Here is a 27,774-nt window from a genome sequence, read left to right on the forward strand (position 1 = left end):
CAGAAGCAATTACTGTATCCCTAAGACAGGGAGCATCAGAAAGAAAAAGACCGTGACTACTGTCAAGAACAGATAAAGCAGAAGAGAAATTGAAGAATGACTATCTCAATTACTTGATTCAAATACATCAGATACATTGGTATTTATACACAAGAGAAAATATCCTACACTAAATGTAAATCCTACAAAATATTCTTCATATATTCTACAACTAATGCTACACAATATTCTACACTAAATGTAGAATATCCCTAATAATATCCCATATATTCACCATATCGAGAATATATTAGTGTAGATATTCTACAATCTGTCCATTATGCTAACACCCCCCTCAAATTGATGCTGGTGGATCGAAAAACATCAATTTGCCTACTAGAAACTGATGACGCTGTCGTGCCATTGATTTTGTAAACACATCAGCTATTTGAAGATCACTGGATACATGTGGAAGAGTAATAACTCTTCTATCTACAGCTTCTCTTATAGAATGAGAGTCCACTTCAATATGCTTGGTTCTTTCGTGATAAACTGGATTGCAACCAATCTGATTGGCACTTGTGTTATCAGCATGGAGAGGAGTAGGATTAGATTGAGGAAATCCAATTTCTGCAAGTAAACCACGAAGCCAAATAATTTCGGAGCAAGCAGTCGACATTGCTCGATATTCAGACTCCGTTGAAGATTTTGAAACACGATCTTGCTTCTTGCTCTTCCAAGATATCAAAGAATCTCCGAGAAACATGCACCATCCCGTGACGGAGCAGCGAGTATCAGGACATCCGGCCCAATCAGAATCACTAAATGCATTAAGCTGAATAGGAGAACCACCAGGAAAGAATAATCCATGAGTTGATGTTCCTGAACGAACTGCCACCAGATGACGGGGAGTCTGCATAAATTGACTGACTTGTTGAACTGCAAAAGAGATATTAAGCCGAGTAATAACAAGATAATTTAGGCTCCCAACTAATTGTCGAAACAAAGTTGGATCAGGAAGAAGATCCCCTTCATCGCGACGATACTTTACATTCAATTCTCATGGAGTATCAACAGAGGAAGATTCTTGAAAACCAGCCAAAGCAATCAAATCCTGAGTATATTTGTGCTGGTTTAAGAACATACCTAAAAAATTATAATGAACTTCCAACCCCAAGAAATATGTTAGAGTACCAAGATCTTTCATGTGAAAAGAATCCTTAAGCTGCTGTTGGAGGCTAGTGATTAATAAAGAATCAGTTTATGTTATAATGATGTCATCCACATATACCAGAAGAAGAACACAACCTGTAGATGTTTGTCGAAGAAACAAAGATGGGTCATATTTACTTTGTTCAAAAGAGAAGTGAAGCAAAGTAGATCGAAACTTGTCAAACCAAGAACTGGGAGCTTGTTTTAATCCATACAAAGACCGCTTCAACTTGCAAACATCTGATGTAGGTGATGAAAACAAACCAGGTGGGGGTTTCATATAAATATCTTCTTTCAGATCACCATGGAGAAAAACATTTTTTACATCCATTTGATGAAGAGGCCAATTCTGTGAGGCAGCAATCGCAATAATAGTTCGCACCGTAGTCATTTTTGCTACTGGTGCAAAAGTCCACACCATACTCTTGTTTGTTACCAAGAACAACCAAGCGAGCTTTGTACCGATCTAGAGTTCCATCAGAATGAAGTTTAATTGAATAAACCCATTTACATCCAATTGGGCGGACATTTGAAGGACATGAAACAATGTCCCATGCGTTATTTTCTTTAAGAGCCAAAAGTTCTTCCTCCATTGCATTCTGCCAACATTCATGCTTGCAAGCTTGTGAGTAACAAGTTGGAACAGAAATAGTGGATAAAGTAGAGGAAAAACCATAACTATTAAGAGTATTTCGTTCTCTGGTAGATCGCCGAGTAGGCTCAAGAGGAGCAGGCCTTGAAGATATCTCATATTCTGGTTGTGGAGCAGTCTCAGGTGGCGGATCAGTTTCGCAATGGAGTAAAGTTAAGTGACGTCGTTCATACACATATCCGGGTTTGAACCGCTTAAAAGAAGATGACAAATCCTCAAAAGTAGGAAGCAGAGGAGAAACAGAAGATGACTCAACATGAGTGGAAAAGAAATATTGATTTTCAAAGAAAACAACATTTCTAGAAATACGAAATTTGTCGGAACTTTGATCATAGCAAATAAACCCTTTCTGCGAAGTACTATAACCCATAAAAGCATATTTAGTAGACTGAGCAGAAAGTTTATTGCGTTGAAAAGGAGGCAGATGCACAAAACAAACACAACCAAATGTATGAAAATTATGATAGCTAGGATTATGGTGATAAAGACGATAATATGGAGACTCAAGATTTAACACTTTAGATGTCAGTCTATTAATTAAATAGACAGCAGTAGACAAAGCTTCCACCCAGTATTTAGATGGGACAGAGGACTCAATCAAAAGTACGAGTTACATCTAAAAGATGACGATTTTTACGCTCAGCAACCCCATTTTGTTGTGGTGTATATGGCAAGAGCGTTGTGAGATGATTCCTTTCTCAAGCAAGAAATTATTGAATTCATGAGACATATATTCTCCACTAGAATCAGATCTTAATATTTTGATGCATGTAAAAAATTGAGTCTCAATGTAAGCCAAAAATGTCTTGAATATGGAAAATACCTCAGATTTGGAACAAAGAAAATACACCCATGTAAACCGACTATAATCATCTATGAATGTCACAAAGTATTTGAAATGAGCATGAGAAATAATTGGTGAAATGCCCCAAACATCACTGTGAATGACATCAAAACACTTTTTAGCACGACTACCAAAATTAGGAAAAGGAAGAGTTTTACTTTTGCCTAATTTACAAGTAGAACAATCAAATGAAACAGCTAAAAACCGATTTTTATTTCCCAATAAACCAGAATTTGATAAATGAGACAACACTATAGAATTTGGATGTCCTAGACGCTTATGCCAAACCTCCGATTTACTAGCTGTAGAAGTACAAGCAAAAGACAGAACACGAGGAATGGAAAAACGTATAGGAAACAATCTTCCAACTTTAGGTCCCTTCGCGATTATCGTCCCCGACACCTGATCCTGCACAAGGCAACCATTACGAGAAAAATTCACATCTCAATTATTATCTACCAATTGGCCAACTGAAATAAGACTAGTTGAGAGCTTTGGTGATACAAAATCATTCTTGAAAGTTTGAGTAATAGCCCCGACCTTGGTAATGGGTAAATTACTACCATTCGCAATCTGAATTTGTGATAGACCATGATAGTCACGTACATTTTTTAGCATGCTAGTTGAGTTTGTCATATGATTGGAAGTGCCAGAATCAACAAGCCAAGTATTTGAAATGAGCATGAGAAATAATTGGTGAAATGCCCCAAACATCACTGTGAATGACATCAAAACACTCTTTAGCACGACTACCAAAATTAGGAAAAGGAAGAGTTTTACTTTTGCCTAATTTACAAATAGAACAATCAAATGAAGCAGCTAAAAACTGATTTTTATTTCCCAATAAACCAAAATTTGATAAATGAGACAACACTATAGAATTTGGATGTCCCAGACGCTTATGCCAAACCTCCGTTTTACTAGCTGTAGAAGTACAAGCAAAAGACAGAACATGAGGAATGGAAAAACGTATAGGAAACAATCTTCCAACTTTACGCTCCTTCGCGATTATCGTCCCCGACACCTGATCCTGCACAAGGCAACCATTACGAGAAAAATTCACATCACAATTATTATCTACCAATTGGCCAACTGAAATAAGACTAGTTGAGAGCTTTGGTGATACAAAAACATTCTTGAAAGTTTGAGTAATATCCCCAACCTTGGTAATGGGTAAATTACTACCATTCGCAATCTGAATTTGTGATGGACCATGATAGTCACGTACATTTTTTAGCATGCTAGTTGAGTTTGTCATATGATTGGAAGTGCCAGAATCAACAAGCCAAAAATTAGATATAATATCGGTACCTTGTAGCCCCAAACCTGAAAAGGCTGACACAATCATTTGTTGTACCATTTCAGGAGTAAGAACATGTCCAACTGTTGGAGTAGCAAACTGGTTGCTAGTTTCAGTTGAAGATGAGTGATCATCAGTCGAACCATTTATCCCAGCTTGAAAAGCATTCATCTTATGGTTTTGAGGACGTGTGGGACACTCTTTGATAATATGCCCGTGCTGCTTACAATAACTGCAGAACTTCTTACTACAATATGACCATATTCTTTGCAACTATAGCATTGCGTGGTGCTCATATCCCTGTCCTTTCTTTTTCCTTGAGCAGCAAATGCAACAGTATGAATACTTTCTTGCTTGAAAGCATTTTGTGTGAAAAGACGCCGCTCTTCACGAAATAATTCCCTAAAACAAACATCCAAGGAGGGAGGCGGGTCACGATTCATTAAGTTAGAGCGAACACTCTTAAAATCAGATCGCAATTTCATCAAATATTGGTCTCGCTTGCTCATGAACTGCTTGAATTATAGATAGAGATTCAGCAGGTATTTTAGCATAAACAATATCAGCAAATTCAGCCCATAAGTTCTGAAATCCAGAAAAATAATCCTGAACAGATAGACCTCCTTGAGAGTAAGTAGCGATGTCGTGCTCTAGCTGAAATCGTCTTGCGCTATTGTCTTGGTTGTAAACCTTTTGTAAATAATCCCACATGGCCTTTGCAGTCTTGTACGGCTTGAGATTAAGAACAATAAGAGGGTCAATTGACCCTAAAATCCATGTCATCACCCGAGCATCTTTGACCTTCACTGACCTAACTTCGTAAGTTCAATAGGAGCAGGATCACTTCCATCTATATGGCCCCATAATTCTTTTCCCGTGACAAATAATTGAAACTTAAATTCCCAAGCAGAATAATTTTTCCCAGTGAAACGAACACTGAAAGACTCAAACTTATGTGAAGTCATGTTTTTGAATAGAGAAAATCAAAAACACAATGATACGGAAAAAAATAGCTAGAATAACCAAGATTAAGATCAAGACCAAAAGCCCTAAATGCTTAGGACTGCTTGTTGACGAAAAATCAAGAGAACCAAGAGAACTAAACTTTCAATTTTTTTTTTTTAAAGGAACCACATATGAAAAACACTAAGAATCAAAACTATGAAAAGAAGGCTCTAATACCATGTCAAGAACAGAGAAAGCATGAGAGAAATTGAAGAATGACTATCTCAATTACTTGATTCAAATACATCAGATACATTGGTATTTATACACGAGAAAAAATCCTACACTAAATGTAAATCCTACAAAATATTCTTCATATATTCTACAACTAATGCTATACAATATTCTACACTAAATGTAGAATATCCCTAATAATATCCCATATATTCACCATATCGAGAATATATTAGTGTAGATATTCTACAATCTGTCCATTATGCTAACAACTACATTGTGCAACCCTCCTGACCACATGAAGTACTAAACAGTACATTTTTTCATACTTTTATGGTTACACATATTCTAGGTAAAAATAAAATACTCCAAGAAATTGACGATGTTAGAAACCCTAGTCTTGAACAATTATAGAATCTCAGGCAATCACATGAAAATGTTGAATGTACAGATGTAACTTTTTGATTCGCTTCCAGCTAATATGCCATACTATTGAACTAGATTTTGAATTTCAATCTTCCTTGATAAGACATAAGCTAGATTACCATTATAGTGGAGCAATATTGTGTACATGATCAGCCCACACTTCATCTTTCTGGTGATTATATTAAGTAGATAATATTATAACCAGCACAAGTTCACTATCACTATAAGCAAAGGAGATACAAGCCACAGAAGGTAAATTGGGAACTTTTGTCATCATTCTCTACCTTTTAGTTCGTAATTCTTATTAACTCTTTGCCTCAAGACTAGTATTCAAAAGCCAGCAAATAGAATAAAACAAAACACAAGATTCTATTTCACCGCCACAAAATCTTGTACTTGTCTATGGTAACATACTCTTGAAAATAATTGAATTACTCAAGCACAACATAGAGCATAAATTTCGCAGTCACAGCACAATGAGCTGTCAAGGCCTTTACCAATTTCCGTTGGACATGAAAGTCAGACCATGAGGGCATACCAAAGTAGTTATTTCTTCAATACCTGTGAAAATTGCAATCATTCATAAACTGAGTTAATATCAGTAACTTCCGAGAAATGATTTAGCAATCTTACTATGTTCACATAAGTAAGAAGTTACCAATTTATGCTAAGAACTTGACAAACAGCAGTGCTGTTGAATTGATTCAAATAATTTTACGTTACTTATTAGACCATAAAAACAAAAATTACAGATAATAGTTCACTATAATTTGCAAAAGAACAAGCAACCACCTCCAGTAAATGAAGTAAAATCATTGGAAGTTCGCATATCTTTCACGTGAGCACCTTACTCACATAAACAACCGTTTCCCAACATGATATCCTATCCTTCCTTCGTGTTTTCCCTTTGAGTGGGCTGATGGAAGGATATAATGCAGGACAGGTAGATCATCTATAACCATCCAAATCCAACTACTTCATTTGTTCCAAGTAAATTAAGAGCTTTAGAGGATTTCTTATCTCATCCCTTTGTCCATTATTTACATACCATGATTACTTTTACCACCCACAACTAATAAACTACGAAAAAGAATGACAAAAGATATGCTGTTAGATTGTTAGTAAACATGCTAACACAAACACTTGAGTGTTTGTTTAATTTAAGAACCCTAATTTGAGAGGCTGGTAAAAGTCCTCAAATAAATCAACACATAATAGAAGACAAAATAAAGGACATGCAAACCTTCTAGGGTGGATAGAAGGAATCAAACTATCCCTCAAAACGAAGCTAAATAACACCAACCTATACCAAGTAAATCAATGGACATAAGTCTTTAAGTTCTTTCTCCTTCCTAGAGAAACACATATCAAGAAAATCATTGGATGAGAAAAACTTTACTTGACAAAGCAATAAATGAAAGACAACAGTAATTGCAGCTTAATATTTAAAGGCATGTAACCTTAAAATCCAGAGACTAGAGAAAAGAGGAAAGGTAATTAACTATCTACTTGTGGGATTAAAGAAGACAATTTGAAAACTCAACTGTCGTGGGAAAAGGATCTGAAAAGGCATATTTACAGCTTGTTTGGATGGTTGTTACCTATTGTATTGTATCGTATTGTTACTTTAAATACAATATATATTTTGATTGCTGTATCGTATCGTTAAATCCATTGTTTCGTAATGACGAAAAGTGCCACTTTATGGAACGACGGATTTGGTGTGGTGACGTTGTTTCCTTGCTTTTATCTCTCATCTTGCCCTTCCTTATTATTAAATAATCACATTTTATCATTTACCCTACTTTTTTATATAATAATTCTACTCTTTATCCTATTTTTTCTTAATAATGTTGCAAGTTTATTCTTCATATTGTTGGTGCCTGACATCATAAAACGACGAGAAGCGATACAATCTATTCAAACGTTGTATTCATCAAACAATACAATGCAATACATTATGAAACGATAGGTAACAACAATCCAAAAAAAGCTGTTAGCAAGAAAAAACAAGAGCTAAAATCAATAATGGATACATCAAACAAAGGCTTAATGCTAGCTGCATTGCAAATGACACTTTCAAATAAAGCCTTACATAAGTTATAGATAAGTAGGAAGAGAGATAATTCTGAAATACAGGTAGGAGCAAAAGGGAGGAACAAAAAATATCAATCCAAGTGCTAACACAGTACATTCAGTATACAATTTAATAAGAAAAATCAATCAGGTTTATAAACTATTGGAAATAAATCCCCCACAAAAATAATATCACGGTAATAACAACGGAACAATAACGTATCCAAGATACGGTAGTCAACAAGAATAATGAGAACAACAAGGACACAAAGATTTTAACATGGAAAACCCTTATGAATAAGGAAAAAAACCACGAGCCCGAGAGGAGCAAATTAATCCATTATAATGAGAAATTTTACTCTCCGTAGTCCCGAGTAAACTACTCCAGGGATCACTACAGACTCAAAAGAAATAACCCTCTTTTGAGATTCCCACCTCATTACAATATCCCTTGCACGCTTTGTTTTCCCTCACCGACTACATCGTGTGCGAATACCTCGCACTACTCTCAAATAAGTTTCCCTCTGTGATTGATGTATAGAATAGAAGCCGTTCTATTTATAGGTGAAACAATCGAAAGTTTAACCAATCAGAAATTCAGAATTGGTTTTGCTAAGTTGTCACTGTCACCAACAAGGCCAAAACTTGTTTTGGCATCATGAAATTTCCTTTTTATTTCTTTTTCAATTATGGGGATGGACCCCACAAATCTCCCCCTCCAGACGCATTCACCGGAAGGATAAAACACCGGACTTCTAACTTGAGTACATGCCGACAAGTTCTTTACACAACTCAAACTTGTCTCTTGGTACCACCTGTGTCAACATATCTGAAGGATTCTCACTTGTAGGAATCTTCTTGACCTGCAGAGATCAATCCTCTATCTTTTCCCAAATCCAGTGATATTTCACGTTAATATGTTTTGTTTTTGCATGATACATGGTGTCTTTGCTTAGGTCTATTGCACTTTGGCTGTCACAATAGACCACATACTCATTTTAATGCAATCCAAGTTCTTGAAGGAACCGTTTTAGCCATATCATCTCCTTACCAGCTTCAGTAGCGGCAATATACTCCGTTTCAGTTGTAGAAAGTGCAACACACTTCTGGAACCTCGATTGCTATGATATAGCTACCCCTGAAAAAGTAAACAAATATCCAGTAGTGCATTTTCTGTTATCAAGGTCACCTGCCATATCCGCATCTGTATAGCCATTCAAGATTGGATCAAATCCTCTAAAACACAAAAAGTCTCGTGAGGTACCTGAGTATCCACTTGACTGATTCCCAATGTTCTTTTCCAGGATTTTCAAAAAACCTGCTAACAACACCAACTGCATGAGCAATATCAGGTCTGGTGTATACCATTGCATATATCAGGCTTCCGACTGTTGAAGAATAAGGAACTCTCGCCGTGCTCTCTTTTTCCTTATTTGTTGCAGGACACATCTTCTTGCTCAACTTCAGATGACTAACAAGAGGTGTGCTGACTGACTTAGCACTCTTCATGTTGAAGTGTTCCAGTACACGTTCAATGTACTTCTCCTGAGACAGCCACAACTTTCTACTTGTTCGCTCTCGAATTCTCTTCATCCCCACAATTTGTTGTGCTGGACCCAAGTCCTTCATATCAAATGACACAGACAAATCTCCCTTCAACTTTGCAATCAGCTCCTTGTCTTTTCCTACAATTAACATGTCATCCACATACAACAACAAAATAATAAAGTTGTCAGAAAATCTTTTGAAGTATACACATGGATCAGAATAGGTCTTCATGTAAGTTTGACTTTTCATGAATGAGTTGAACTTTTTATACTATTGCCTTGGTGTCTGCTTCAATCCATAAAGACTCTTATTCAATTTGTACACCATGTATTTCTTTCCGGCTACTTCAAATCCTTCTGGCTGCTTCATATAAATCTCCTATTCCAAATCTCCATGAAGAAACGCAGTTTTCACGTCTAATTACTCCACTTCAAGATCTAGGCTAGTTGCTAAGCTCAAAATTGTTCGAATAGAAGTCATTTTGATAACATGTGAGAAAATTTCGTCAAAATCAATACCCTTCTTCTATTCGAAGCCTTTTACCCCCCAATCAAGCTTTGTATCTGACCAGCTTGCCATTTTCATCTTTATTGAGTTTAAAGACCCATTTGCATTTGAGTGGTCTTTTACCTATTGGAAGTTCTACTAGCTTGTACGTTCCATTTTTCTGAAGAGATTTTATCTCTTCTTGCATTGATTTCATCCATTGGTTCTTTTCTGGATGGAACAACTCCTTAAGGCTTTCTGGCACCCCCTCATCACTGATGAAGACATACTCTATGGAAGGGTACCTGCATGACTCTACCCTTGGCCTTTCTTATCTCCTCAGAGGTTGTTATTTTCCCAGGGTGGGGTACTCCACTTGCTCGACATAATCATCAAGTTGCTCCCCTTGTTGGGAAACGTTGTCGGTTTTACTTTCTGCACTTGTGGAGTTGTTAGAGGTAGAAGGAATGATAACAAAGTTAGGGATTATACCATTTTTGGCCTTCTCTGACTAATCATCTGCCGTTCCATCTTCACTTTCTCGGAAGATTACATCTCTACTTCTGATGACCTTCATAGGATCCCATAATCTCCGATGAATGTGTAAAAGCTTTGCAACCGAACATCTTCATATGTGAGTAGGACACTCCTTGTTGGTCCAAACTCTCTCTGGGATGTCTAACTCCAATGGAACTAATGGACTCCTATTGATGTAACAGGCTGTTGGTCCTTGTTGGTCCAGGCTGTCTGGACTGCTTCACCCCAAAATGACTTAGGCAGTTTAGCCATTTTGAGCATGCTTCTCAACAATGGTGCGGTTCATCCTCACAGCTACACCATTGTGCTGTGGGGTTCCAGGAACTATCTTTTCATGTCTTATCCCATGGCTCGAACAATACTATTCAAATTCCCTTGAAGTGTACTCACCTCCATTGTCACTTTGGAGACATTTTAAGCTTTTGGCCTGTCTCCCTTTCCACCCGAGCATGAAACTTCTGGAAAACTTGAAACACAGTCTTTCGTTTTCAAGATATAAACCTTCGTGAAGCATCATCAATAAAAGTGACAAAATATTTGTTATCACCCATCAATTCTATCTCTGGACCACAAACATCAGAATATACCAAATCAAGTATATTCAATTTTCTTTCAGACGACGTCTGAAATGAGACTCTATGTTGTTTACCAAATAAACAGTAGTCACAAAGTTTTATTGTCGTACTTTTGACAAAAGAGATGAGTTATTTCCTTGCAAGAATATTGCTCGCATAACCCATTCTTTTGTGCCACAAATCTGTAGAAATCTTATCTTGTGCCGCGTTCAATTCACCTCGGCATATTTCTATGTTTGTCTTGTACAACGTGCCATGAGTATTCATATCCTTACTTCCTTGTTCAGTTGTCATTTATCAATTCTCAGTTATCAATATTTACAATTCTTTCTTTCGGTTGTTTTACATACCAGTGCAATTCAAATGTATTGACGTCCCTTTCGCCCGAGGCTTGCATTATGCGATGCAGGTAATAATTTACCGGTTGACAATTCAGAGCACTAGGATTCTCGTGCCAACTATTGGTGAGACCCAGTTCTTTTGGGGTATTATCATTACTTTATAGTCTTTCAGTATTTACAGGTAGTCAGTGTTCATAGTACTTCATTGGAGGCTTCATAGACTAGAGTAATAGTTAGATAGAGTCGCAAGCTTTTCATGTTACACAATGTTGGCTACAAATATGTTTCAGACTTATGTTAGTTTTTCGCACTTTGATTTATATCATTCAGATTTTCAGTATATCAACATGTGTTAGTTTATATTCCGCATTCAGTATGTTATGATACCATATGTTGATTTTGCTAGCCAGTTGATTCGCTTGGTCGCATATAGACAGGCACCGGGTGCCGTGTTATGTCCAGGCCCAGGTTCGGGGCGTGACAAAAACCTTGTGACTACTATTTATTTGGTAAACAACATAGTCTCATTTCAGACATCGTCTTAAAGAAAATTGAATATACTTGATTTGATATATTCTGATATTTGTGGTCCAATGGGAGATAGAATCGATGGGCTGTAACAAATATTTTGTTACTTTTATTGATGATGCTTCACGAAAATTGTGGGATTATATCTTGAAAAATAAAGATCTTGTTTCAAGTTTTCTAGAAGTTTCATGCTCTGGTGGAAAGAGAGACATGCCAAAAGCTAAAGCGTTTCCGAAGTGACAAGGGAGGAGAGTACACTTTAATGGAATTTGAAGAGTATTGTTCGGGCCATGGGATTAGTCATGAAAAGATAGTTTTTGGAACCCCACAACACAACGGTGTAGCTGAGAGGATGAATCGCACCATTGTTGAGAAGGTGAGAAGCATGCTCAGAATGGCTAAACCATCTAAGTCATTCTAGGGTGAAGCAATTCAGACACTCTGTTACCTAATCAATAGGAGTGCATCGGTTCTATTGGTGTTTGACATCCTACGGAGAGTTTGGACCAACAAGGAGATGTCCTACTCGCATCTGAAAGTGTTCGGTTGCAGAGCTTTTGCACATATACCAAAGGAGCAGAGAACAAAGCTATATGATAAATCCGTTTCCTGCATATTCATCGGATATGGAGATGAAGAGTTCAGATATAGATTGTGCGATACGATAAAGAAGAAGGTCATCAAAAGCAGAGATGTCGTCTTCCGAGAAACTGAAGTTGGATTTGTAGATAACCAGTTAGAGAAGGCAAAGGATTGTATAATCCCTAACCTTGTTACCATTTCTTCTATTTCTAACTATCCCACAGGTGCATAAAGTACGACCGACGAGATTGCCGAGCAGGGGGAGCAACCTGATGAGGTTATTGAGCATGGGGAGCAACTTGATGATGATGCCGAGCAAGTGGAGTACCCCACTCAGGGAGAAGAATAACCTCATCTCTAAGGAGATCAGAAAGGCTAAAGGTAGAGTCATGCAGGTACCCTTCCACATATATGTCCTCATCAGTGATGAGGGGAGCTAGAAAGTTTTCAGGAGATGATGTCCCATCCAGAAAAGAACCAGTGGATGAAAGCCATGCATGATGAGATGGAATCTCTACAGAAAAATGGCAAGTACAAGCTGGTTGAACTTTCAAAGGATAAAAGATCACTCAAATGCAAATGGGTCTTTAAACTCAAGAACGATGGAAATGGCAAGCTGGTCAAATACAAAGCTCGATTGGTGGTAAAAGGTTTTGAACAAATGAAAGATATTGATTTTGACAAAATTTTCTCACATGTTGTGAAAATGACTTCTATTCGAACAATTTTGAGCTTAGCAGCTAGCCTAGATCTTGAAGTAGAGCAGTTGGACGTAAAAACTGCGTTTCTTCATGGAGATTTCAAAGAGGAGATTTATATGGAGCAGCCAGAAGGATTTGAAGTAGCTGGAAAGAAACACATGGTGTGCAAATTGAATAAGAGGCTTTATAGGTTGAAGCAGGCACCAAGGCAGTGGTACAAAAAGTTTGACTTATTCATGAAAAGTCAAACTTACACGAAGATCTATTCTAAACCACGTGTATACTTCAAAAGATTTTCTGACAACTTTATTATTATGTTGTTGTATGTGGATGACATGTTAACTGTAGGAAAAGACAAGGAGCTGATTGCAAGGTTGAAGGAAGTTTGTCCAAGTCATTTGATATGAAGGACTTGGGCCCAACACAAGAAATTCTGGGGATGAAGATAGTTCGAGAGCGAACAAATAGAAAGTTGTGACTGTCTAAGGAGAAGTACATTGAACGTGTACTGGAACGCTTCAACGTGAAGAGTGCTAAGCCAGTTAGCACACCTCTTGCTAGTCATCTAAAGTTGAGCAAGAAAATGTGTCCTACAACAAATGAAGAAAAAGAGAGCATGGCGAGAGTTCCTTATTATTCAGCAGTCGGAAGCCTGATGTATGCAATGGTATGCACCAGACTAGATATTGCTCATGCAGTTGGTGTTGTTAGCAGATTTCTTGAAAATCCTGGATATTTGTTTACTTTTTCAGGTGGAGTTATATCATGGTCATCGAGGTTGCAGAAGTGTGTTGCATTTTCTACAACTGAAGCAGAGTATATTTCCTCTACTGAAGCTCGCAAGGAGATGATATGACGGAAACAGTTACTTCAAGAACTTGGATTGCATCAAAATGAGTATGTGGTCTATTGTGACAGCCAAAGTGCAATAGACCTAAACAAAAACACCATGTATCATGCAAGAACAAAGCATATTGACGTGAGATATCACTGATTCGGGTAAAGATAGAGGACGTATCTATGCAGGTCAAGAAGGTTCCTACAAGTGAGAATCCTTCAGATATGTTGATAAAGGTGGTACCAAGAGACAAGTTCGAGTTGTGTGAAGAACTTGTCGGCATGCACTTAAGTTAGAAGTCCGGTGTAATCTCCTTCCGGTGAATGGGTCTGGCGGGGGATTTATGGGGTCCATCCCCATAATTGAAAAAGAAAAAAAAAAGGGAATTGCATGATGCCAAAAAAAGTTTTGGCCTTAGATGGTGACGGTGACAACTTAGGAGATTTGCAAGTAAACCAATTCTGATTGGTTAAACTTTCGGTTGCTTCACCTATAAATAGAAGCCTTCGGCTTCTCATTCCACACACCATCTCAGAGGAAAACATATTTGAGAGTTAAAGAGCAGTCTGAGGTATTTGCAGGCAATGTAGTCTGTGAAGGAAAATAAAGAGTGAGCGATATTGTAGTGAGGTGAAAATCTCAAAAGAGGGTTATTTCTTTTGAGTGTTTAGTGGTCCCTGGAGTATTTAACTCGGGACTACAACAACAACAACATACCCAGTATTATTCCACACCTTGGAGTCTGGGGAGGGTAGTGCGTACGCAGACCTTACCCCTACCTTGTGAGGATAGAGAGGTTGTTTCCAATAGACCCTCAGCTCAGGAAAGCATAAACACCAAATTAATGAAAATATAGACAAGAAGGGACAGTACCAAAAAGCCATATAAAAGCAGAATAAAAACAACAAGATAGCAAGATGATCAACAATGAAAGAAAACAACGGTTAGTCATAAAAACCTACTACCAACAGAAAGCGAGACTACGTGTCAATCCTACTGTTATGAACACTCTAGACTACCTACTCTACTATCCTAATCCTCGACCTCCATACCTTCCTATCAAGAGTCATAATAGTGTAAAATTTTGCTCGGGACTACGAAGTATAAAATTCGTCATAATAGTGGATTACTTTGCTCCTCTCGGGCCCGTGACTTTTTACCCTTATTCAGAAGGGTTTTCCACGTTAAAATCTTTGTGTTCTTTTTGTTGATTACTGTATCTCGATACTATGTTATTTTTCCGCTGTTATTACCGTGAATATTATTTCTGTGGTGATTTATTCCCAACAATTGGTATCAGAGCAAAACAGTTGCGGATGAACAAAAAACATCAATCCAAGTGCTAATACAATACTTTCGGTATACAATTTAATAAGAGAAATCAGTCAGGTTTATAAACAACCTACCAATGAAGCAAGTGATGCAAAAATCAAACTGATTTTTACCATCCCTCCAATAATTCTCACATCCATAGGTGTACACTTTTAATGCCATCTCGATGGCATACAACCAGCCTATGCAACAAATTAGAAAATATGTAAAAGCCCGATTAAGCTTAACTCAAAGAATTTAGCATGGCACAACTATTTTAAGACGAGGGACTTTGAAGAATAATGCTCAAATAATTTTGAGAATAATTCTGAAGTGGGAGCATCACAGCATAAGGATAGCAAAAGAAATTTAAATATTCTTATTAATTTCTCCGAACTTGCTTTTCCGAGGTCTTAAGGAGTAAATTGACTGTTGAGGACAACAAATGTTCCGGTCTGGCGAGAAAATATGAACGAGTTCACTAAAGGAAATAGGCGGACACTCTAACTGGGCTGAAGAAAAAGAAACAAATAGATTTGAAAGTGCAGTGCAGACTATGTTTTGAGGAGACAAAATTGGAGGTTATAGTGCAGTTCAGACTTAGTGTGCTTTCAGGAGAGAAAATTGGAGGTTATGTTGGATTCAATTGTAAGAAGTGTGTGAGAAGGGAGGTGATTTAAGTATGACGTAGTTCAAGCTAATGGGAGTGGGGGAGGCATATTAGTCTCATGGGATGAGAAGAAGATGGAAACCATGGAGGTATATGGTAATGCAGACTCTTTACATTTTGTGTGTTTGGTATACGGGAAATTTTCACCTTAATAAAATCATTTTACCTGTAACAAAAGAACATAACTTCTACCTATTGGGTGACAACTACAACCTTACTGTGATTACTTAAAAAGGATAGCTATTTAGAAATATTGGTGCCAAGGCCTGAAATTTACTGTGCAACTTACCGAAGATGGTCTCTGCCTTCTGCCAAAAGATTTGAGCTGAGTTATTCTGCACATCAAGCTAGAAATCACCAGCAGTAAGTTAGCGAGATTCATGCCGAACTTAGAAAAGACGTAGACAAAGATAGTGGAAGTAAGAATTGGATATTTCTTGAAGCGCAATACTCTTTGTTTCATGGACGCACAAAGCTCACCTGCAAACAAAAGCTTCCTCATTGACATCCATAAAATAAAAAAATAAAAAGAGAAACCGGTGGATAATATCATGTGAGAATCTCAAGTTGTTCTTTATTTATTTTTTCTTTTTCCTGTGAGAATGTAGATTGGATCTTTTCTTCAAAGTCAGTGGTCAATAAAATGGTGGCAGTCCTTTCAAAAATAAAAGATTTGGAAGAGATGGTTTATATAGGTAGTTAAATATAGAAGCTTGTATGGTGGCACTATGCTATACTTATCAGACATAGATCCTAGATCCTACATTTTCAATGTTGCACCCACAGAGTAAGAAAGCACTAGACAGTAAACAAAGCAGAAGAGAAAAGTTCAGAAGTTCAATGTTCAGGTGCATTGGGATCGGGTGGAACATATTCTTACAACAAGGGGAAGGATTCCAAACTTTAGCTTGATTTGAGATAACAATTGCAACAATCAGGCAATTGTTAATTAATACCAGGTTGAAGGTCAGTACCTGGAGAGTAATGTATTCTCCCCTTCATTTTACTTTATAGACATGATTGTAAACAATTAACAAATAACATTTCATTTCATTTGACCAAAAAAAAAAAAAAATCATTTCACAAATTCAAATGAGACAACTCTCAGTCCTACAGGCTGGGGCTATTCACAAATTCAATTAAAGAATGCAGATGGCTTTGATTCATACCGTAGTTTCAACAATAACAGCAACAAGATTGACAAGGAGAATGAACACTATTATGTACTCAAATGTAGGGCTTCGGATGAAGTGTCTCAATTTCTTTGATGCTGGTGAATGATAGATATTTGGACACTTCTCAAAGATCGATTGCTGCAACAGAATACAGCATATGAAGAATTCACCATTACAACCTTTGAAGTTGTAATTGAAAGGGGAAAGTGGACTCACTGAATCTTTCTCTTCAAATTTTAGTGCAATGACATTGCACAGTCTGGCAAATTCATCCAAATTTATCTGACTTCAAACAAAGGAATTCATGAGATGAGTAGAACAAGAAAATTGGAAGACAATATAAGCAATTTCATGATTGAGAACAGACTTCCATTACAGAAAGGATTTATTCCTATTCTTCAAAGGCCATCTGGTTCCATTAAAATATATGAGAAGCTTAAGTTCTTTGACTATATCAGATTGGACACCTTGAAAAGATAAGTCACAGAGAGATCTGCTTATTCCACCACATAGAGCCCTAGTGATTAATCACCCATTTGTAGCGCCCCTTTTTCTAAAGACATGACATTTGGAGGTTCAATCTAATGATTAAGTGCATTAGGGCATCAAGAAGTGTTTGAGTTTGATCTAGTAGTGTGGTTATCACCATGTTACAATTGTTTCGTATAATCAAATAAACAATTAAGGGCTCAAATAAGAAGGGGTTCACATACAACATTACAAGTAAGTCGAAACTTGAGAAAGGGTAAAAAGGGGCAGGAATTTGATGAAAGATTCAAACAATTCTACAAGGAATAGATGAAAACAAATAAAAGGGAAGGGGATCCTAGGTTTATGATTACTATGGATCACATCAATGCAATACCCGATAATCACTCCTCAAAAGAGGGGCTACACATGGTATTAGCGCACCGGTCATCATATTACCCTTCCCACCCCGTTAAGGTATTAAAGCGCAGAATGGTGTTGTTACTTATTGTCTGCTATTACCCGTCCCGATCCTATCAATCCCGGAGGCATTTGAGACTACTAATCCTAAATGGGAGGGAATTGGGGCTTTTCCGGAGTTTCAAAAGGATAAAAATCTAGGCGACAAGCAAAAAAAAACAGCAGTTAAAGGGTGAACAAATAGCAATTAAGGCTCAAGTAGGCCTCCTCATTCGAAGCAGCAAGTTATTTAGCATGACTTACAAGTACTGGTTAGGTCTTTAATAAATTAAGGCGTAGGACATGCTGATTTATCACATATGTTTCATATGAGGAGTCCGAATTAGCCCTGCCTGGATGTAGTTATCAAAACTGATACAGTTGGTTAATTACCTAGTAGTTTGCCTAAGTGAAACCTATAGGCATGATATCTAACAATGTACACTGATTTTTACGAAAAGGATGCTGGTTTTATAAACGAAAATCTACGGACTTATGACTGATTTTAGATTTGAAACGAAACTGATTCAACTGATTTGCTCATATATGCATGATCTCTAAATGTCATTGATTTAAAACGGTTACGTAAGTGCAGGAGTCCTATAAGCATGGTGTCTAGGATGCAATTGATTATTTTAAACCTATAGACTGTTTGCCTAATGTGTGTCACACCTCTTTTTGGCCCGCGCCCGTAGGGGCACAGAGGGAGTTTTTTCAATTAAAGGACAATCGAAACGGGATTTGTTGTTTAATTCAGGGTTGCCACTTGGGAGATTTATGGTGTCCCAAGTCACCGGTTTAATCCCGAATCGAGGAAAAGAATGACTCTGTTTAACAATCAGCGTACCAGAAATCCGGATAAGGAATTCTGTTAACCCGAGAGAAGGTGTTAGGCATTCCCGAGTTCCGTGGTTCTAGCACGGTCGCTCAACTGTCATATTTGGCTTATTTATCTGATTTTAATACATTTTGAACCTATGTACCAATTTTAACCTTGAACCGCTTTTATCATTTATTATTTAAAGAATTGCAACGTCGTGAGAATGCATCTCGAATTGCGCCACATAAATGTACCCGCAATTTTCGATACGTTCCAACTTCGTTGAGATTTGAATTTGGGTCACATAAATGTGCACCCGAGTTTAAGAAGATAACATTATTAAATACGCGCCTAAAGATACTAACGCGTTGTTATTTTGAGAAAAGCCGTAAAGTTCGCTATGCGGCCTATCTCGAAATCTAAGCATTTGAAATAACTATCCGTTGAGGGCCCCGCAATTTGTAATTTATTCGGCGAGGCACGCCTCACTTATTTTTAAAAGGGCTAATCAGCCACTTCTATTATTTATTATTTTTAAAAAGATTGCAACGTCGTGAGAATGCATCTCGAACTGTGCCACATAAATGTACCCGCAATTTTGATACGTTCCAACTTCGTTGAGATTTGGATTTGAGTCACATAAATGTGCACTCGAGTTTAGGGAGGTAACATTATTAAATACGCGCCTAAAGATGCTAACGCGTTATTATTTTGAGAATGCTGCGAAATTTGCTAAGACGACATATCCCGAAACCTAAGTGTTTATCATAAGCACCTATTGAGGGCCCCGCAGTTTGCAACTTATTAGGCGAGGCACGCCTCGTTTATTTTAAGGATATCCTAAAGCGACTATGGTTCTCTATTTACTTTTGTCTCTAAAGACAGAGAAAAAAGCCTAATTAATTACAAGCGTGCAATGTCCCAGCTTTTGTTGTTCGAACCAACAACTTAACGATGACGCATCTCAACGACAATGCATACCTTCATTTTAATTGACAGACATGAACTCCAAAATTCCTAAACCAATTTATCATACCCATTATCTATTACGAACTATGGGTTTTAATGAACCGATTTAATGTAAATGAGCCTTTCTTTTCCTGACTTTTAACTGATTTCAACACTAATCTACCAACAACAATTCAGGTTTTGCTTACTATCGAATTCAGAAACTGTTATTCAAACGAAGACATCCTAATACACTAGCATGATTAATGATAAAATTACTAGCGAGTAGGATGAATATTACTAGATCAGCTCATGAAGTAAAATCTTATTACAAGTTCATTACCCTTTTAACCTGACATTAATCTAGATCCACCTATTACTGATGACAATCGAGTTCCTCCAAACTGATTCAACAATACCATTTCACAAACCTATTGAACTGACTACACTTCATGCCATTCCAAGGGTTCAATTTAACAGTTCAATGTTATACAATGTTTAACAGATAACCCACCTTAAGAATAGTTTTGATTATACACATAACTACCATCTATATAACAGGAAACCATCTAAACTACTATCAATTAAAATGCAGGCAGTCCTCAGTTGAACAATAAATGTGTTCGAACATTTCATTTCAAACTTCCACGAGCTTACATCAATGTGGTTCAGGGTAGTGTACCTGGTATTGGAATACAAGAAGAAGAAGAAGAAAGGCAGGTCAGCAGCAACAGTAGTATACAATACAACAACACCACAACAAAGAGCAGAGCAACAACCGGCAGAAATAACACCCAGCACAAGCAGTCCAAAACCCAGGAGTGAAACCAGAAAATACCAAGCTATTCACAGACAGAAATAGAATGTATTCAGAAATGAGACAGAAGAGTAGATTTTCTGATTTCTGTTCTTCAGATTCTCAAATAAAGACACTCAGAACCTCAATTAAACAGTAACAAACTGATTCTGATTTTCAGTAGTAAAGAATACCTTACTTTTTCAGTATTTAGCTCTCAACCCATTGAACTCTTTAGGGTAAAAACTCAGCTTGTATTTCACTCACTCTGAATTTCTGATGTCAAAATCTAGCCTAACCTTACTCTATAACTCTGACCTTTTTTCAGATTCAAAAAGCCCCATTCAGATTTTCCGAAATCCCCCCCAATCTGTCTAAAATGACTCTATTTATAACCCAAAAACAGGCCTGCCCTCTCTGCCTTGAAACTATCAGATTTTCTGTCCATGATATTCCTCGACCACTACTACATGTTTTGTTCTCTTTTTAATTCACTTGTTCTCCACTACCCTTGTCTTTTCTTTATTTAAATTCAAATAGGTATGGGCACCTATTTCTTAATCCATTTCCTCTAAACCTTCCCCTACCATTATGTTTTGTTCCCCATTAGCACTTAAACAATTCATTAGTTTAATGGTATTTTAGTACCCTATGTCAGACCATTCAACTTAAACTACTTTCAAACCTTTTCAATCCCAAAATACCCTCCTAAAGCCCCTGAAATTACTATCCTACCTCAACCCTTTTCAATCTGTAACAAATCCATCAGCTATAACCAATTCAACTAAGTTAGAAATCCTAACAATTGACTAATCAAACACATGAAACTAACTCCCAATCAACAACATTAGGACAATTCAACAAAGCCAGATTCATATCAGAACAAACTTAACAGAACTAACAAGTAGATCCAAGTCATTAAACTTAATCAGCAATTGAACTCAAATCAAATCCAACAGCATTTCAACCAAGATAGGGACTCAATGATTCAGGACAATAGTCAGACTGGACTATTAAGGTCAAGAAATTGATTCATACAGATGCATGAGAGTAAGCTATCTATATTGGGAACAAATACAATTCTAAATTCACCTCGAACAAAAATGATGGAACAAACAAGTATACTAGCTATGAGCCCTGAGGCTGAAAATACCAAGGTCGGAAGACAAAACAACAACCAATAACTTGAGAAGAACAACTGAACTATATACATGAACGAGTCAATCGACGAACATAATAATAAATTCAACATACGCCAATCGACCAAGATGAGAAAATTGGACCAGAAAAAGGTCCGAAAGAGGAAGAGGATTGATTGACAAACATAGCAAGGAAACCTAATTTGTCAAATAACAAACAATAATCAAAGAAGAAAAAGGAAAAGAGGAGAATTACCTCAAAAATCAGAAACCCAAATGAACCCCATTTCATTGACACTTCGTTTTGCAATTTTGAAGCCAAAACGGACCTTAATCGAGTGTTCTCGACTGAGAACACTCGACTAAAGTCGGTTAAGACCTCAAACCTTTAACCTCGTACACAGTCTGAAGCTGGTTCCTCTAGGGTTTGCCTTCGATCTGAAATTCGAAAGGCTCTAACAAGATTTGGACAGAACATGGGTGGGATTTGGGGTGAGGGAGTCAAGGAGGTTACTGGTTGTTAGTTAGGGATGGCTTGGGAGGTGGCGCCGCCATTAGAGAATCTTGTGGCGGCGCTAGAGTTTGGACCTTCGAATGAATATTCGAAACGCTTGGGCTTGATTCGAAGGGAAATGAGTATGGGACTGGAACGAGGAAGTCTCGGGGAAGCTGTGGTGTGAAATTGGAGGCCATTGGACGAGATAGGGTTCCAGCCTGATTTTCGATCTAATATTCGAAGCACACTGCTGGGATTCGAGGGATAAGAGTTAGGGATTCGGAATGGGGAGGTCGAGGGGAATCAGTGGTGAAAAGATGGGGTCGTTTGGACCACTGGAACCGCCGTGAGGCGATTTCCGGTGGGCGGAGCACGGTGGTAAGAGGCGGAGGATCTGTTTGGTCTCTGAAGCTCAGAGACGAAGAGGTGAGGGGGGGTTTGGCTTGGGGGGCGGGGTATGGTTTGGGAATATATAGTGGATGAAGGATTCGATCCAGTCCGTTAGATTAATTAAAATTAACGGACTGGATTAAACACTTAATAGAAACGACACCGTTTCTTTTAGGCGGGGGTTGAGTCGGTTTGAATGTAAAGAAGGTCGGGCTAGATCGGGTGAGGATGGGGTGATCTAGACCGTTCAATCCAATCAAATGAATGGTTGAGATTGACTGACTTAAAACGACGTCGTTTGGATAATTCTGGAGGCGGACTGGACCGTTTGATCGTATGAGATTGACGGTCCAGATTCACAATGTCCAAACGATGTCGTTCTGGATTGGTCACAGGTGGACTGGATTTGGGGCGGGTATGGGCTGGTTTTTTGGCCAGGTTTGGCTGTGTTTTTGGATTTGGGCTTGGCCAAATTGGCCCAACTGAATTTTCCTCTTCTTATTCTCTTTTCCCTTTCAATTTTCCTTTTCAACAATAAAACTAAAAATCCTAATTAAATTATAAAATCGACAATTAACTAAAAATATTAACTCTTAATAATAACTATCACACGAAACTAAACATCAATAAAGATAAAAATCACACAATTCGGACATTAAATGCAAAAAAAAAATGCAAAGCACATATTTTTGTGATTTTTCCATGTTGTAAAACAAACTTGATTGTTTAATTAATTCCTAAATTATAAAATTAAATCCTAAATGCACATGCAACATATATTTTTGTATTTTTCTTAATTAAAGTAAAAATAAACATGCACACACAAAATACAAATAAATCACAAACAACACAAAACCATTTTATTTTGAATTTTTGGGAGTAGCTCTCATAGGGCAAAAATCACATGCTCACAGTTGCCCCTCTTTGTCCAGAAACACGAAGAGTTTCCGTGCAAAGATAAAGTGAGCGGATACGAGCGATTTTTGCCTGTTCGGCTACTCCGTGTGAAGCATTTTTTGAAAGATTTGACCGAACCTCTGCTTCAAAGGTTTCTTACATATCCCTGGCTAAAGGGGAATTAGGTCAATGTAGTTCGGGAAGTTTCGGTAGCTGGGACTACCACGAAGCTGTAATTTTGTTGTTACTGCTGTTGCATGCTGTTACTACTGCTTTCCAACCTCCTTATTACACCATTGCTAGAAATAAAACAAAAATCTAGACTAAACTAGGGATTACAACATCTTATCTATCTTCAAACTTGCTCTTGTAGCCTTCCTCCTGATTTCTGCAGCGGAATTTATGCTGGGGATATTTTGTTGTAACCCTCCGCTTTACTGACTCTTGACTTGAAATTGAGTGTAGTCCTCTGTGCTACAGGCGGGCTCCTGACTTCAAACTTGAAATTTATTCCTCTGTTCTACAGGCGGGCTCCTGACTTCGTTTTGAAATGTACTCCTCTGTTCCATATGCGGGCTCCTGACTCCAACTTGACTTTAAAAGATAATACGGCCTCCATTCTCCAGGCGGGCTCCTGACTTCAATAGCAATTTAAAGATAATGCAGCCTCCATTCTCCGGGCGGGCTCCTGACTTCAACAATTTCTTAAAAACATAACACCTCCATTCTCCAGGCGGGCTCCTGACTTCTACTACGACTTAAAAGATAATACCTCCATTCTCCAGGCGGGCTCCTGACTTCGACTATTTCTTAAAAACATAACACCTCCATTCTCCAGGCGGGCTCCTGTCTTCGACTACAACTTAAAATATAACACCTCCATTTTTCAGGCGGGCTCCTGACCTCAATAATTTCTTAAAAACATAACACCTCCATTATCCAGGCGGGCTCCTGACTTCAACAACTTCTTAAAAATATAACACCTCTATTCTCCAGGTGGGCTCCTGACTTCGACTACAACTCAAAAATATAACACCTCCATTCTTCAGGCGGGCTCCTGACTTCGACTACAACTAAAAAATATAACACCTCCATTCTTCAGGCGGGCTCCTGACTTCGACTATTTCTTAAAAACATAACACCTCCATTCTCCAGGCAGGCTCCTGACTTCAACAATTTCTTAAAAATATAACACCTCCATTTTTCAGGCGGGCTCCTGACTTCGACTACAACTCAAAAATATAACACCTCCATTCTCCAGGCGGGTTCCTGACTTCAACTTCAACTCGAAATGAAAACAACCTCCATTCTCCAGGCGAGCTCCTGACTTCAGCTACAACTTAAAACATAATACCTCCATTTTCCAGGCGGGCTCCTGACTTCAACTACTTCTTAAAAATATAGCACCTCCATTATCCAGGCGGGCTCCTTCCTCAATGACTTCTAAGAAATGCGTTTTATTGTTGTTGCTCATTCCTGCCTCCTGAACCATTTTCCTTCTAACTTGAAATTATCTTCTTTCATAACTGCTTCCCTCAAAACTGGTGTTTCATTCCTCTGAAAACTGCTGGGGATAACACCGATGTTTTATTCAAAAGTATGTTATTTTCCTCCTTCAAAGACTACTTCCCTTAAAGCTGGTGCTTTCCTTCCACTGGAACTACTTCCCTTAAGACTTGTGTTATCTTCCTTCCGAAATTGCTTCCTTTACTTGTTTGGACTTCTTCCGAAAACTGCTGGGGATACCATTTTTCCCCAAACTTGTGTTATCTTGCTTCTTCCCCAAGTGGGTACCGGACTTCCAGAAAATTTTCAAAATGAAAGAAAATTTTCTGCCCTAGTTTGACAATCTTTCTTGTATGATGTCTTTTCATCATCTATAACATTTCCTATCCCTGTTTCAAATCAAAGAAAAAGTTTTGTTAGTTTAAAACGTGGTGAATGGTCGTGCCACTCTTGCTGGGGATGGTTTTCTCTTTCTCCTTTCCCAGCTTTGTGTTCCATTACATTACCAAAGCTTGCTGGGGATGAGATTATTTGTTGGGGATGATATTTCTGCTAGCGATCATATTCCTGCTGGGGATGGTTTTCCCCCTCTTCTTTCCCTGCTCCGTGTTGTCCGACCCTCTTGGGACTTGGTCGATAATCTGCCAGGGATGCTCTTGTTTCTTGACGATTCTTTATTCACCAATTGTGCTTCCCACTTTTCTCCATACTCTCCCCGAAATCCTAGACCAATCCATCATTTGGTCTTGCAACAAACGTCTTTCTCGTTCCATTGCATTATCTTTGGCCCGTCATATCCACATTGTGTTTTTGCACCATCTTGGCAACTGGTAATAAGCTCTGAAAATCCTTTTCAAAAACAAACTGCTGGAGATAAAGTCTTTAAAAATAAAAAATGATGAATTCAAGAAAATAAGAGAAGAATAGTTTTCTGAATGGTACAACTGATCCCAATGATCACGTCGTGCATTTTGGATTAACCAACCCAGTCTATTTATATCAATCAATCTTTCTGATGGCCTTAATTTGTTGGGGATATATAAGCGCCCAATTCTTTTGTCGACTCAACATCTTTGCATTGCTTCATGCCTCGACGGATCCTTTCTGACAATCTTATCTTGTTTGCCTCTTTTGACCCCTTGTCGCCTCATAGTGCCCTTCGAGGGGTTTTTACTAATAAGACTCTCTCATTTCCCTCAACTCCCGTCGCCTTATGGTGCCTGTGAAGGTTTTCACCGATAAGACTCTCTCGTTTTATTTCTCTCAACTTCTGTCGCCTTATGGTGCCTGTGGAGGTTTTCACCGATAAGACTCTCTCATTTTATTTTTTCAACTGGGGATTGGAGTGTTACCGATATGACTCTCTCTGTTGGGGATTCTTTCGGCTATCAATTCATTTCCAGCTTATGATCCTCTTCTCTGTTGGGGATCAGAGTGTTATTCCCGACTTCCATTTGCATGACTTGGCACTTCTCGGATAATGATCGGGAGGTCTTTTTTGGACATCAATATGGGTTTTTGTGTATGGCTAAAAGAAAAGGGGTATCAAAAGGTTCAAAATAATTTTGATGGGTAAAACATTACAACTCTTGGAATCAAACTTCCTTCCCAAAATTACAAACACAACTTCTGCCCCAGTTTCTTGCTAGGTTTTTTTTATTTTTGTTACACTATGACCGAGCCGTGAGGCGCCTACGTATCCTTTTTGAGGAATCAGGTCAAACGTAGTTTCCAATTCCTTTGTTTTTCTTGTGACTTTTCTTTTGTCTTTATTATCATCATTTTTTTTCTTTCATTTTCATTACTGATTCCAAAAGAGGGGTATGAAAGAATAAATAAGTCTCAAAAGGGGAAGTAAAGGTTGAAGTGTTTGTATGGAAGAACAAATTGCCTCCGTAATTTCATTCTCCGATACCATGCCAAATGCAAACAAACAACAATTACAATTAAAAGAAATCACACATAATATCTCTTAACTGCGTCAGAATTGATAGCCATGTCGATGCATTTTCCTTCGATATCTGTTAAACATAAAGCGCCATTGGACAACACTCTGGTTACAATGAATGGCCCTTGCCAATTCGGGGCGAACTTGACTTTTGCCTCAGCCTGATGTGGGAGGATGCGTTTCAGCACTTGCTGGCCCACTTCAAACTTCCGGGGAAGCACCTTTTTGTTGTATGCTCTTGCCATTCTCTTTTGATATAACTGGCCATGACACACAACTGCCAATCTCTTTTCATCAAGCAAGTTCAACTGCTCCAAACGGGTTTTGACCCACTCGTCATCATCAATCTCAGCCTCAGCGACAATCCAAAGGGATGGAATTTCAACTTCTGCCAGTATCACTGCTTCAGTTCCGTATACCAACAAATAAGGAGTTGCACCTACTGAAGTACGAACAGTAGTGCGATAACCCAACAATGCCAATGGTAACTTCTCATGCCATTGTCTGGACCCTTCTACCATCTTCCTCAGTATCTTCTTTATGTTCTTGTTGGCCGCCTCGACCGCTCCATTCGCCTTGGGATGATATGGTGTGGAATTACGGTGTGTAATCTTGAACTGTTGACATACTTATTTCATTAAACCACTGTTAAGATTAGCACCATTGTCCGTGATGATCACTTTTGGGATCCCAAATCTACAGATGATATGGGAATGAACAAAATCTACCACTGCCTTCTTGGTTACCGACTTAAAAGTTTTAGCTTCAACCCACTTAGTGAAATAATCGATGGTCACCAGAATGAACCTATGACCGTTGGTAGCTGCCGGCTCAATAGGTCTAATGACATCCATGCCCCAGGCAACAAATGGCCATGGTGCTGACATTGTATGCAATTCTGTCGGCGGAGAATGAATCAGATCTCCGTGTATCTGACACTGATGGCA

The 27,774-nt window shown here is 38.1% G+C and overlaps 1 protein-coding gene across 5 annotated transcripts; it reads right to left on the bottom strand.

Annotated features, from left to right (window-relative positions):
* Positions 1–89: 89 nt before the first annotated feature.
* On the bottom strand, positions 90–17,716 carry LOC107832813 (two pore calcium channel protein 1A-like). 5 transcript variants are annotated; one of them, XR_012695755.1, is made up of 10 exons: positions 17,328–17,711; positions 17,177–17,242; positions 16,955–17,098; positions 16,075–16,132; positions 15,211–15,318; positions 6,090–6,153; positions 3,999–4,389; positions 3,598–3,717; positions 3,228–3,403; positions 90–3,095 (listed from the first exon to the last, which is right to left on the bottom strand). XR_012695755.1 is itself a non-coding variant. In XM_016660700.2 (7 exons), exons 1-7 carry the CDS (start codon positions 17,331–17,333, stop codon positions 4,155–4,157), a joined length of 681 nt encoding a protein of 226 aa, XP_016516186.1. In that variant the 5' UTR covers positions 17,334–17,711; the 3' UTR covers positions 90–4,154. The 5 variants fall into 5 exon arrangements, 4 of the variants coding, with proteins under 4 accessions (XP_016516186.1, XP_016516188.1, XP_016516187.1 ...); XM_016660700.2 differs by having other exon boundaries at positions 90–4,389; XM_016660701.2 differs by lacking the exons at positions 90–3,095; positions 3,228–3,403; positions 3,598–3,717 and having other exon boundaries at positions 4,252–4,923; positions 17,328–17,715.
* Between the last annotated feature and the right edge of the window lie 10,058 nt (positions 17,717–27,774).

Source organism: Nicotiana tabacum, chromosome 10 (assembly GCF_000715075.1).
Source record: "Nicotiana tabacum cultivar K326 chromosome 10, ASM71507v2, whole genome shotgun sequence".
NCBI lineage: Eukaryota > Viridiplantae > Streptophyta > Magnoliopsida > Solanales > Solanaceae > Nicotiana > Nicotiana tabacum.

What these genes read in the sequence shown, in the direction of transcription:
- LOC107832813 (XM_016660700.2), bottom strand. An exon ending in AATTTGAAGAGAAAGATTCA is followed by an intron (nt 17,099 to 17,176) that starts GTGAGTCCACTT and finishes ATTCTGTTGCAG; the next exon opens with CAATCGATCTTTGAGAAGTG. An exon ending in GAAGGCAGAGACCATCTTCG is followed by an intron (nt 15,319 to 16,074) that starts GTAAGTTGCACA and finishes TTTGTTGCATAG; the next exon opens with GCTGGTTGTATGCCATCGAG.